This window comes from Mus caroli, unplaced genomic scaffold (genome assembly GCF_978045245.1).
Source record: "Mus caroli unplaced genomic scaffold, Mus_caroli_1 scaffold_9, whole genome shotgun sequence".
NCBI lineage: Eukaryota > Metazoa > Chordata > Mammalia > Rodentia > Muridae > Mus > Mus caroli.
The window spans coordinates 129,119,484-129,133,869 of NW_028227264.1; the positions used below are offsets into that span (position 1 = coordinate 129,119,484).

The window sequence follows — 14,386 nt, forward strand, 5'->3', positions numbered from 1 at the left end:
ATTGGATCCAGCATATTTGTTTTTATATTGAGGTCCTTGATCCAATTGACTTGAGCTTTGTACAAGGAGATAAGAATAGATCAATGAATATACAGTGGTAGGTTACTAAGCACATGTTAAACCTACTCCTCTATCTATTTTCAATAAACTTGTTAAATGTTCAGTATGCCTTCAGCCCTTTTGCAGATCTTTATATTTTAGTAATTTTTAAAGATGGGCAGAATTTCAAAAAGTATCTTCTCTTGTCCTTATAAAGAAAAGGAGCAATATCCACTTCATTGTAGCAGTAAATTAAGTTGAATCTGTGGTCAAACAGAGTTAGCAGCTTTTAGTGTAAATAAGTGTAAATGGAATTTTATGAGTAAAATAATACAATTCAAATTCAGCATCCATACCAAACAAATGTAAATTAAAACGTCTAGTGCCTCACAGCAATAAAACAGACCCCAAATTGTCTGAGAAAAAAATCAGAGGATTATAATAGAAAAAATGTAAACTTATTTTCTAATAGAAATTAGATAATAAGAAAAATATTTTTGAGTACTAATTTTGTGAGTTGTAAAAATATTTTCTCTAGTCCTTACAATATACATATCTATTAAGTATATCTTGCCTAAATTATCCAGTATGGTTTTATTATCAAAGAAAATAATTATGTGGCACACTTCATGTCCCAGTGGATATTTCCTCTTGCTATTTTGTGCTTTGTTACATGTTAATATGAAATTAGATTATATTACATTTGCAAGTTTTTGTATTAATAAATATTAACCCTGTGAAATAAAAGCACACAGTGTTATTTCTTCAGTATTGTTTGCATTCTACATTTCTTCAATAATAGATGCTTCAAAAGATAATTCCTGTAATTCACCTAATTATTCAACTTAGCTTTAGGGCATACTCATCAACACCATCTCTCAAGGGAGTAAATTTAACTTTGCTTTGCTGGAAGAATCCCTTGTGTCTGTTTCAAGGAATATGTAAAAACATAAAATGGAAATGCTTCTTTTGGAAAGAATATTTAGAGAAACCATTTTCTAACAATGGTATAAAAAGTAGAATCTATAATTACAGGCTATCTTACTTTTCCAAGAGTTACTAGAAGCCAAAGGGGAAAATATGCTATTTGTAGAATTTCATAATATCCATGGTAAGGACTTTGCTACTTTTGGAATTTTAGAAAACAAGAGATGCCATGTACTGGTTGTTAGGGTTACAACTAAGAATTTTAGGTGATGTTCTATCTCAACAATTTCTGCTCATGGGTCACATAACACTTCATCTCACAAGAATGTTGATTCTTGATTCTCACTCATGCTTTGTGTCTTTTCATCCTTTACCAATGAAGAGTTTTACTTAGGGAGCAAACCAAATATACAGATTTATTACCTCTAAGCTGTAAGTATTGCTTCAAATATTGTGACAATGTGCATGCCTTCATTCTTTTTTTTCTTCATTTGTTCCATTCTTCCCTTCTCTCTTCTCAGCCCTCCTTCATCCTCATCCTTCTTGAGGGTCTTAGCTACATTCCAAGGTAGGATAACTTCTGGCTCTGAAGTCCTGTTCTGTTTGTCAGCTCCCCTGTTCTGTTTTCACAACCTTTAGATTTACTATTAAATCATAAGTTGCAGCCAGAGACATTTCTACTCAATATAAACAAGCAAGCAAGCAAACAAACAAACAAGACTTTTTACCTTGAGATTTTATAAATAGTGTATACTGACCTTGGGGTGCCCACTGAGAAAATTGCTGCTTATTGGGACCTAAGAATTTCTCAACTTTCTTTCTTTCTTTTTTTTTTTTTTTTAATTTGCTTGGCTGTTCTTTGCCCTCATGTAGTTTATATTGTATTTTATCTTATCCTTCTGAATTTGATAAGAACCTAGGAAATGGAAGAACCAGCCATCTCTAAGCATATGCTTTCAGTTCATCCTACAATAAGAGAAAAGTTTATAAATCAATGTATTTTCTTTTTTTTTTTTTTACATTTTAGCCAAACTATTTTTTTTTTTTAGTTTATCCTAAGACTTTTTTTTTTAATTACATCTTTTCCTCAATTACATTTCCAATGCTATCCCAAAATGCATTCACTAGCAAGATTTTGCTGAAAGGACCCAGATAGAGCTGTCTCTTGTGAGACTATGCCGGGGCCTGGCAAACACAGAAGTGGATGCTCACAGTCAGCTAGTGAATGGATCACAGGGCCCCCAATGGAGGAGCTGGAGAAAGTACCGAAGGAGCTGAAGGGATCTGCAATCCTATGGGTGGAACAACATTATGAACTAACCAGTACCCCGGAGCTCTTGACTCTAGCTGCATATGTATCAAAAGATGGCCTAGTCGGCCATCACTGGAAAGAGAGGCCCATTGGACATGCAAACTTTATATGCCCCAGTACAGGGGAACGCCAGGGCCAAAAAAATTGGAATGGGTGGGTAGGGAAGTAGGGAGGAAGGTATGGGGGACTTTCTCAACTTTCTTAAACCGCAATTTTTAGAATATATTACTTTGGAGGGCTTGGCTTTTAGCAGTTTCTCCCAACACCCGATCGTATCACCTATCAGACCTCTACTTCAGAAATTTATTGTGGATTCATCCCATGGTGTGCTCCTGTTACTGTATATGCTAAATTACCTTCTCAAATTTCAGCTACACACTGTATAAGTTTGTTATGTATGAAAATCACAAAATGTGGATATAGGTGAGAAGTGTTAACAATGGCCCAAAACAAAATATCAAAACACTGACAGTTGGTTAAAAACCCACTGAGCGTTTGGGTTTGATCTATTCTGCTAAGACCACTTGGCATTAGAAAATTGCAGGTCTCTGTTCTGTTCTGTAGCTATGTTCTATAGTTCTATTATTCCCCTTTCCATTCTCTAGCTATTCTTTCCTTAAGTTACTTATCTGACTGTTAAAATCTTTTCTATATAGTGAAAATAATTTAAAAACACTATAAGTGTTTCTGAAACTTGGAGATTTCTGAGTTTGTTTCCTTAGGGTTATACAAATGTTAATTTTGATGGTCCTGACACTCTTTCTTCAGACAGTTAAGAATAGTTTTAATCATTTTCTAACATTGACAAATAACATTTAAATGTTTGATTTATAAAAAGTAATGCATTCCTCTGTTGAGACAATTTACAGGATAAAATAATATTTTTACTTTTAAGTATTTTATCTACTTTTCAAATAATTCTGCTCATGTGCTATATAGCAAAGACCGGTCAGGGCACTGTTTTCATCTACCGATGTACTTAGTAGAACTATCAAGTGATTACCTTTATACTAAATAGCTGTAGATTCAAGGCAATCACCAGATGTGTAATTGTTTTGTGGCAGGTAATGTTCACTTTTAAAACAGTATAATTTGGTGAGTGACTTAATGTTTCAGCTTGTATATTGTTACAAGTTTCATATGGTATGATGAAACAAAGATGTTTAACCACCAATATAATTTATAATTATCTTGATTCTCTAAATTCATTTCACAATTACAGACCTGGCAGAACACAAGAAGAAATGAAAAATCGAACATCTGTGAGTGAGTTTATTCTTTTGGGATTGACAAATGACCCAAAGCTAAACATTTTGATATTTGTATTTTTATTTATCACTTATATTTTGAGCATTACTGGAAATCTGACCATTATTACCCTCACTCTGATAGATTCACACCTCAAGACACCCATGTACTTTTTTCTTCGAAATTTCGCTTTCCTAGAAATCTCATTTACCACAGTTTCCATTCCTCGGTTCCTTGTGAGCATTGTAACTGGGGATATGACCATCTCCTATAGCTCTTGCCTGGCTCAAGAGTTCTTCTTCATACTCCTGGGTGCAACTGAATTTTTCCTTCTGACTGCTATGTCCTATGACCGCTATGTGGCTATCTGCAAGCCCTTGCATTACACCACAATAATGAGCAGCAGGGTCTGTATGCAGCTCATTGTGAGCTCTTGGCTAGCTGGATTTCTCATCATCTTTCCACCTGTGATCATGGGCCTTCAACTGGATTTCTGTGACTCCAACATTATTGACCATTTCACCTGTGACTCCTCCCCCTTGCTGCTCATCTCTTGCACAGACACAGCTTTCCTAGAGCTCTTTGCATTTTTCCTGGCAGTATTAACCCTTATTGTAACCTTAACATTAGTGATTCTGTCCTATTCATTCATCCTTAGGACAATTCTAAGAATCCCCTCTGCTGAGCAAAGGAAAAAGGCCTTTTCTACCTGTTCCTCTCACATGATTGTTGTGTCCATTTCCTATGGAAGCTGTATATTCATGTATGTAAAAACTTCAGCAAAGGAAGGAGTGACTTTGACTAAGGGTATAGCAGTGCTCAACACCTCTGTTGCCCCAATGCTGAATCCTTTTATTTACACACTTAGAAACAAACAAGTAAAAGAAGCATTTAAGACCTTGATCAAAAAACGTTTTTCAAATAAAGTTTAATGATAAGGAAATTCACTGTTTCATTTTTTAAAAAAGGAACATTATATGTGATGTGTACTTACATTACTGTATTTCCCACCTGCTGTTATATTCAACTTAGCAGAATGTTTTTATTTTTTCCATGTCAGCTTTACTTGACACAGTTATCATTTTGATTTGATGCCACCAACATGAGAATGACTTTTTAAAAGAATGAATTTATTTTCAAAGAATTTATCCATTGAATAAGAGGCAAAAGCTAAACAAAGAGCAACAAGCAACTCAGAAGAATTATTTCCTATGGTATAAATTGATCTCTTTTAAATTGATCTCTTCCATGAGCTAGTCTCCCACCTCTGCTATGTGGCAACTTCTTGCTGTATTTCCTAAGGTCTATTCATATTAAATAGAGGCTTGCATAGTGCAATGCATAAGTGTTATGTCTTTATTGTGTGTTCTGTCCTTTATTATCATAATGCATGGCCCTCAATGGATTTTAGTGTCAATTTCTAAAAGTTGCTTTAAAAATTACTGTGTTACTTCCATCAGGCTCCCAACCCCTGACCACTAAGCATATCGAATATTATTTGTTGATTTGCTAATGCCAAACTTTGAGCTCACCTAAAATTTCCTTTGAAAGATACTCTAGGTGTTCATTTCCTGATCTTTGGATTTCTCTGGCAGTGAAAAATAATATTTGTTCTATGTCCCAGGGAGTTCTCAAAATCCCTAGCATAGTAACAGTATCTTAAGTTGTTTTCTAATATTTCCATTCTTTAGTCTTTTTACATCATTAACTTTTTATATACTTTGGAGTTTCAGGGCTAAGAATGTTTTCTGTATACACTGATATGCACCATTCCAAGGAAGGTTGTTAGGAATGTTTTTGTCGAAAACCAACCTGCTCAGTCTGTACATTACTTGTATGTATATATTTTCAAGGAAAACTACAGAAAATTTACCTTAAAAGGTATGTTAATAATCAACAAGTGAAAATAGGTATAAGTCTCTCTAGGCAACTTTATTGAGAAATGTATTCAATGTCAATTGAATGGGAATGAGTTAAGAGACATGCAACTGTTTTCATAATAAAAACTTAGCTGCTTTTTCCTCATTGGATTGTCTCTAGATCTTTTTGAATATTAGATTCTAGGGTTTAGAATATTGTTTCAGACTTAGGCATAGTGGCATTAAATCTTTTTCCCAGCCCCCAGACACAGAAGTAGGTAGATCTCAGTTGGAGACCAGACTGGTCTATCTACACAGTGAGTTCCAGGACAGCTAGGGCTGTATAATAGAGCAATTCCATCTTACAAAACAGAATGAGCATATTGCTAGAGTCCTGGCCCAAGGATATCCCTTCTACAGTGAGGACAGATTCCAGGGGAACAATTCAACTCTCTGTCTATACCTCTAATTTTTGGACATTCTTTCTTAAGAAGAGTTATACTTAAAACATTCCTTATAACCTTAGCGCTGGAAGCATTGAATAACTCATTGAAGAGACATTGTTTTAAATTCTATCCTTTATAAATCTAGTTTCTAGAATAATAATTACACAAAATATTATCCCGATTTAGAAGTATCTTTAAAGACCTATTTTCCTGGGTTCGCTCATGCCATGTGTTGTTTAGAATGACTCCAACCCTGAGTTACCAATTTTAAGCTAACTTTCTGTTACAAGCAGAAAGCTGTTGGCCCCTTTAAGAGATGCTTGTGTAGATAATCAGCCTCTAGCAGGGATTTTCCAGCTGTACTTGACTCCCAGCCACAGTGCAGTGTAAATTATCAGTTTCTGCTGTACAAATTGAGACTTTTAAACAAGTTAAGCTAAATCAAAGTATGGACAACCAGCAGATAAAGTTTTAACCATTTTTTTCAACATGAAACACAGAACAATAATCATTCAAACAACAAAACAAAAACAAACATAAATTGACAGACATATGGACAAATTGGTACACTACAGACAGACAATAGACAGAGAGGGAATAGAACTTGATATTTCAAAGGGACCCAGATATCCTAACCAAAACTAAGAATATCTTCATAGGAGCCAGAGAGGGAGCAGGATGTCTCCTGATTTCCTCCTGTCCCTAGGAGAGCTATGAAATAGCTTATTTCCATTTTTTCTCTCTTTTGCTAAAAGGTCCTGAACAGTGGATAACTGTTTTTCTGAAACCCATTCTCTCTCTCTTTCTCTCTCTCATGTTGAAAGTCTAACTCTTTATCTCCTTCTTCTGGGAATTCTGCCAGAGAAGGGAGAGGAGTCACAGTGGTAGCTTCTGATAGTTGCTCCCAAGTGCCCTGCTTTTCTAACTTTCCTAATTACTCCTCAAACTTGTCAAATTCTTTCATTATATATATATATATACCATTCCTACTTCTGGGAATTAAGAACAACATAAATGTACTTGAGCTAAGAATTTTTCTACCACCTGTTATTTTGTTTTTGTAGTTTTGTGTTTTACTCTTTTTATTTATTTTATATTATTTTAAACCCTATTCCTCCAACCTGGAGCAGCTCTTGGCTGTGAACAACTTATTTTAATCCATATTCCTCGTGTCTTGAGGGATTTCTTAAGATCCCTTTAAAAACAATTCATATTTACTTAATGCTTGTCCCATAGTCTAGGCACTCTTCCTACCTTTCTCAGATCTGTCTCACAGTGTGGGTGACACTGTGGCGATCTCTGTGCGGATCCTCACTCACTTCCTAATGAAGTGGTGATCCAGTGCAGACCTTCACTCATCCCCTGAAGAGGCGGCAGTTCCATGTGAGCCTTCACTCACTTTTTGGCAAAGCAGCGAATCAATGTAGACCTTCACTCACCTCTTGAAGAGGTGGTGGTCCAATGAGAACCTTCACTCACCTCCTGGAGGTGTGGCGGTTCAATCTGAGCCTTCACTCACTTCTTGACGAAGCAGCAGCTCAGTGTGAGCCTTCACTCACTTTTTGACAAAGCTGTGGCTCAATGCGAGTCTTCACTCACCTCTTGACAAAGCGGCGACTCAGTGCGAACCTTCACTCACTTCCTGACGAAGCGGTGGTTCAGTGAGTGCCTTCACTCACTTCTTGATGAAACGGTGACTCAATGTGAAAAGTGGTCTCTCTCAGACCCCAAACCCAGAATCCTACGTTGGGCGCCAGTTTTTCCCAGACCTGCAGGGACAATCAGAGGGGACTCAGGGCAGGAGAAAGAGAGAGAGAGTGGGAGACACAAGAGACACGAAGAATGAGAGCAAGTCAATCATACTGATCAAGCTCTGAAAACTTTATTCAGGAGTGGCAATATAAGCATAAGCAAGAGGAGGCTCCAAGGGAGGTGGAAAGAGCCCAGGGCTCTCTAAAGGTCAGGTGGCAATCTTCAGCTCCTGGAACCAACGGCCACAGTGTCCTCTTTTCCCATAACACTCTTACTCTTATGACCACGAATGTTCTCTCAGGATTGTTTATGTAAGCTAGAAAATATCCACAAGGCCATGGCTGAGGCCATGGCTCCCAGCAGCAGACAAACAAAAACAAAAAATCAAAACAGAAAACAAAAACTTCAGTTCTATCAATTTTCCTAGCTTAGTGGTTTGTTCAGTTTGGCAGCTGATCCCTTGAGTCTGCTGATCTAGTATTTTACTGTTTATCCCAAGTAAAAATACTTAGTTTGATAATGGATAAAGTAGATGCTATGTTCTCTAAGTGAACATTTTCTTAGAGCTTCAGTTGAATTTACTTTCTTTTGGATTAATCTTAATTTAAAATATAAAAAAGCTGGCATTCAGAAAGTAAAAACCAGCAAATATAGCCAAGATATAGGAGAAAAAAATATATATTTCATGGGAATGTAAATTAGTTCTGCTACTATAAAATTAATATGGACATTCAAAAACCCCTGAAATCTGAGATAGTATATAGGATTCGGATGTACAATCCTTGGGTATTCATCTGAAAGAACTGAAATTAGCATACAACAGAGATCCCAGCATGTCTGTGGACTATTGATATTTGCACAGTGTCAGATACAGCTTAGATGTTCTTCAACAGATAAAGAAAAATGTGGCATATGTACATGATGAATCATTAATTAGCCAGAAATAATTATTAAAATATTTTTGGGGGGATTGATAGAACTGGATATCTTCAAAATAAGTGAAATGAGCCAGGTTCATAAAGACAGGAATCCCATGTTTTCTCGTATATACAGATTCTAGTTTTGTTTTTAGGTGAGACTTGAAAGTAGCAAGAGTATTTAGGAGACAGAATAGAGACAATGGAGAGTAAAGGAGACAAAAGAAAATAAATAAAAATGATCAAATTACATTTTACACCTGTGTGAAAATGATAGAGTGAAATTCATTGTTTTGTGTATAAATATAGACTTATAGAAAAAATTTAAAAATGATTGAAGGTTAATAATGCATTCACTGTCAAAGATCAGGTTCCTGTGACTAATAATATATGTGTGCCATGGCTTCTCCAGCTAAACTTAGCCTCATGTGATTCATGTGCCTGAATCTATGATCTCAGCACCACAAACACTCCTGTTATCCCGACTGTTGAGTACTGTTTTCTCTTTGATTATCACTGCAAAGTATAAAGCACAGGTTGGCATTCCCGTGATTTGGATGCCTGTATTTGTTGGAAACTCAGAGTGTAGGATGCAAATGAATTACTGTGAAATAAGCAGTCAGACTTCTCATGTAGCTTCACTAAGTCCCCAGCTGCTCTGGATTTACTTTGAGAAGTCTTTACTACTCGAATTCTCTCAACCAGAACTCATGTTTTTTCTTAAGGTCCTTCATGGTCAGCCTGAAAATTTTTCTCTTCATTTTGACATGTGGTATGGATTGTCCAGGTGGAAAATATTTTATGACAGAGCTATGTGCCGAGCCTTAAATTTACCTTTTCATATTGAAAACTACCAAAGAACCAGAGTGAGTGTCTTTTCCCTAAAAATACTAACCGAGAGAACAAATTATTAGCAATTTTTCTTTGCTTCATGGGAAGCTTAATCTCACAGATGGCATTCAATATTCCCACAATACCTAATGGCTCCTGTGGGAACTAGAGTAGAGGGTTACTAAAATTAATTTGTCAGACATGCCCTTGTTTTTCTGTCTCTGGAGATGTATATCCTATGTTTTCTTCTCAAATATTACTATCATATTATAATCCAAAACAGGCAAAATGTATCTGAGGCTTTTGAAGAGACTTTTGGAAAGCTTGTGTAACTAGACAATATCAGAAAAGTCACTATATACACAGCATTTAAATAACACAGCAAAAATTTTGGAAGTTTTCCATCCTTACTAATTGGAGTTTAGATTAGAAAGATAAATTATAACAAGAATGATACTTAAAATGCTTAAAGTATAATAATTAAGTGACTTTATAAAAGTGACAGCCTGATAAAGGGGATAAAATTAAAGTAATATTTCTCACCTGAAATAGAAAATTTCCTTTATTACAGATAATCAACAAAGTGGGGGTCATACCTGGAGTAAGATGAAGCTGAGTATCTATGTAATTCCATTTACACTGGTACTTATTTTTCTAAATCAAGAACTGAACTTGTTTTTTATATCATGGATACATTCTATCAATTCTTGCCTCAGTGTTTCTGCCTTGATAGCTCTCAAGTGTTCATAGCATAGTTCAGAAATACATGACACCAACTTCGTGAGAGACTATATTTCTCATGGCAAACTTAAACACATTTTTACAACTCAAAAATTAATAATTTCCATATGCTGTCATCAAAAATATATGACAGATAACTTTCAGAGTGGGAGTAAAATATGTTTTAATTTATAAAATACAGGTTGATTATTTCCAACCCTAACAACTGTGGCTACAAACTTTCAATCGAAATAGATAACTAGTTTGTCACTTTTTCTGCCTAATAACATACAGTTTTTACATTTTTTAATATATCTTCTATTTTGAGGTTAAAATATAATTGCTTCATTTCTTTCATCTTGTTGAACACATCTAGCTAAATTGTTTACCAAGAGTAGAAAAGAACAGTATCCATATATTTGATATGATATTAGTAGGTGACATTTTTTTTATCTTCAGATTTATCAGAATCCAGAGCTTAATCATATCAACTACAGTATAAAGTACAGAAATTATTGTTCTGCACCTATAGATGTTTGAGTATTATGAATTGTGAGATTCTCCTTTTTGCTGATCATGTACCTACTGAGTGTAAGTGGGATATGACCATCATTTGACATAGACATTGTCAAACATTCAGTTAAAAGCTCCAGTGTATTTATATCTTGGGAATTTCTTTTTATTTTTAATCTAATTTCTACAATCTGCATTCCATGATTTTCATCTGCATACCTACAAAAAACACAGGTATTTACAATAATGTTTGCATGTCACAGTTTGTTGTTGTTGTTTTCTTTCTTTTTCTGGGAGTGACATGCATTTTTCTACTGGCTGCAGTGTGCTATGATTGTTATGTGGCCATCTGTGAACCTCAGTGCTGCACAGATATAATAGCAATAAAATGTGTAATCATCTCACAATTGCTTCCTGATCAGCTGCTTTTCTCATCAATTTCTCTCCAGCGATCATCTGTCTCCAGCTGGAACTCTCTTACTGTGACATCATCCACCACTTCACCCATGACTCTTCTCACATATTGTAGAGCGCTTGCACAGATACAAAGATTCTAGACCCGATGGCATTTTTCTATGCAATATTTACTCTCATAGTAAATACTGGCTTTGATGATTCTCCTGTTCCCACTCATCCTTAAGACAATTATGAAGATGCTCTCTGCAGAGCAAAGGAAAGGGGCCTTTTCCATTTTCTTGCTTAGAGAAGTTGCATTTTTATATATGTAAAAACATTCACAAAATAAAGTGTAGCTTTGTTGCTCCCAAGCCAAGTCCCTTCATTTACTTCTTGAGGAACCAGCATGTCAATCAGACACTTAACAGCATCACCAAAACTGTGGTTATTACACACACACCAATCATTCTAAAATATGTGGTTGAAATCACAGGTATGTTATAAATAGATAGAAATCCACTCTAGATAGTGATAAGCTGGTAGAGAATGCGTCTAGGGACAAGTTACCCACATTAAACAGCCGTAATAGAAAAAGAAATGGTCTATTATGTTGGTAAGTGGTAAATGCTATATAAGAAAAAAATTACAATATATGGAAGAGTGCTAAGTGCAGTTCAAGCTGAACATTCTGTTCTAACATTTCACACTCATTTTAAAGTTCCTTTAAATTATACCATATTAACTTTTACTTTTAAGTTTTGACATTCAAATGCATTTTATAGTATTCTTGATTTTTCTTAATATATAAAATCTCTTTATATATACATTTCTTTCACACATGTCAAGGATTCTGAGGCTGTAAATATTTACATAAAACAAATGGCACTTGCTTTAAAGGAGATATATAAAACAAATCCAGTCTTCACAAATATTAAGTTCAGGTGGATTCACTACGACAGAAACTTCTCCTGACTAGCAGGCCTATAATTCAGAGAAAATTCATTTTGTCACCTTTCATATATAGGTAAGCTATTGCAGGCAAGACCTTGAATAGGGATGCTCTGAAGACCTGAGATAATCACAGGGCAGCAATCCCAGGGAATTTTCAACAATCACTGGGTGGGAGACACCTGTGAGAGACAACAGTGGACAGAGGAAGGTCAGACACTGACACACAGAGGTAAAAGCAGCAGAGGCTAAAAATTTGAGGAGTGAGATAGCCAGTGGTCCTGTCTGGACCCCATTACCTGTAAATAATGGCAAAGACTGAAAGTCCTGAGACTGTCGCCAGATGACTCTAGAATTCTGTCTCCAGTGTTATGTTCTGCCATGTGTAGTTGACTGCTGACATTGAGATCCATGAACCCATATCCAGCATGTCATTTCATTTCTGTAGCCTCCTTCATAGTGCAGGGTGGTTCACTATGGGGTAGGATCTGAGAGTAAGGAGAACAGCAGGGGGGGCTCTGGGTTCTATTTATTCACTTGCTCCAGGGCAGATCTCAGCTCTCTGCCTCCCTCTTTCTCCAATGATCTGAGAACACTCCATGGGATGGGTGTTAGCCATTCAACAGGGCACAATCAGAGAGCCTCTATGAGTGAGAATCTGCTTAGCCCAGAGACCACACAGATCAGGGTGACTGGCACACACATAAGGGTTGCTTCTAAAGTGAAGCTAAGATAGATCATTGTAACTTGACAAACTTAGGCTCAGCAACAGCCTGAGTGTTAACACAGGGAAAGAGTAATAAAAGAGCCAAGTTTCAGTTCCCTATTCTGTTGCGCCCACCTTGTCCGGCAAGGAAAACACAACACGGTGGGATTCTTCTCAACAGCTTTATTGCAGGAACGCCTCGATGCTACAGGAACCCTAGGCACCCAGGGAGGACTGCTTATATATACCCCAGAACTGGGGAGGGCTATGTGTCCTCCTGGGATTGGTCAGTCTGCTGGCACCTTAATTTGCATGCACCCACTTGGGAGGGGTTGGCACCAGATTAGGGCTAGTGCCTGCGCAGTGGTGTTGTTTACAGCCACGGTGTATCGGAAACCGGCGCCATCTTTTAGGCATCCGCTGCCTACACTATTCTGTTGATCTGGAGGATTCCAATATTGGAGAGGAAAAACAAAATCTCTTCTAATTCCTTTTGGCTTGGGAGTGGGTATTGTTTGTTTGAGTTTTGATTTTTTTTCTGTCTTACTGGTTTACTTATTTTAGAATGACTGTCACTTCATTTTCCCTATGATTTTAGGATTTTAAAAGTTTCCCCTTTTTACCATTTTCTAGTTTTATTTACATAACTCGTATCCTACAAGAGGGTTTTTACATCTTTATATTCTTTATCCATTCTTTTTCCCTAGCCCTTTCTTTTATTTCATTCATTTATTGTAATTACTTTAACTTCAAATTACTTTTATATTAACAGCTGACTCTACTATGTTATTGCTTCTTCTCATAAATATATAGATGAGGTGGTTTGTAACTTTAATATATATATATATATATATATATATATATATATATATATATATATATAAAAATATATATATATATTCCATACTGCCTTTTCTTTCTGAGAAGTACTTCAGAATGAGCCTTCAAAACAAGGCTGATTCTTCTTCCCCTAAATAAAACCAAAGTTAATAGCTATTCCAGAAGTTACAAAAATCATAATACAGAAAAGTAAGAAACATGAAAACGCAAAATAAACAATTAAGGAGAAAGAGACCATGAATTTGAAAGTAAGAAGAAGGTCCAAGGGAAGTATTGGAGGGAAGAAGGGGAAGGGAAAATTATGTAATTATACTTCGACTGGGGAGGTGAGAGTTGCTCAGGACTCAGAGAGAGGGACTCAGATGAAATGCTCCACAGTGGGGAGAAGGAACTTGTAGAGTCCAACTCCAGTAGAAAGTTAGGGCATCAAGTGGAGGTCTGGGGTTGCCATCCCAGACCATCAAAAACTGACCTAGAGTTGTCCCTTGTCTTAAAGAACTGAAGGGACAAAACTGGAGAAGAGACTGATGGAAAGGAAGTCCAGTGACAGGCCCAAATTGGTATCTAGCTCAAGAGGAGGCTCCTAGGCCTGGCACTATTACTGATGCTATGGTGTGCTCACAGACAGAAGCCTAGCATGGCTGCACTCCGAGAGGCCCAACAAGCAGCTGAAAGAGTCAGATGCAGATATTTACACCCAACCAATGGACAGAAGCCAGGGACTCGTGTGGTTGAATTAGAGAAAGGATGGAAGAAGCAGAGGAGAAGAGAAACCCCATAGGAAGACCAGCAGTCTCAACTAACCTGGATCCCTGAGATCTCTCTAGCACTGAGCCACCAACCCTGCAGCATACACTAGCTTGACTGAGGTCCCCAACACATATACAGCAGACAACTGCCTGGTTTGGCCTCAGTGAGAGAAGATGCACCTA

General features: G+C 36.6%; 1 protein-coding gene across 1 annotated transcript; it reads left to right on the top strand.

Annotated features, from left to right (window-relative positions):
• The first annotated feature begins 597 nt into the window (after positions 1–597).
• Positions 598–4,458, top strand: LOC110303034 (olfactory receptor 6C76-like). Its single transcript, XM_021173928.2, has 2 exons — positions 598–625; positions 3,521–4,458. Exon 2 carries the CDS (start codon positions 3,523–3,525, stop codon positions 4,456–4,458), a length of 936 nt encoding a protein of 311 aa, XP_021029587.2. The 5' UTR covers positions 598–625; positions 3,521–3,522.
• The last annotated feature ends 9,928 nt before the right edge of the window (positions 4,459–14,386 follow it).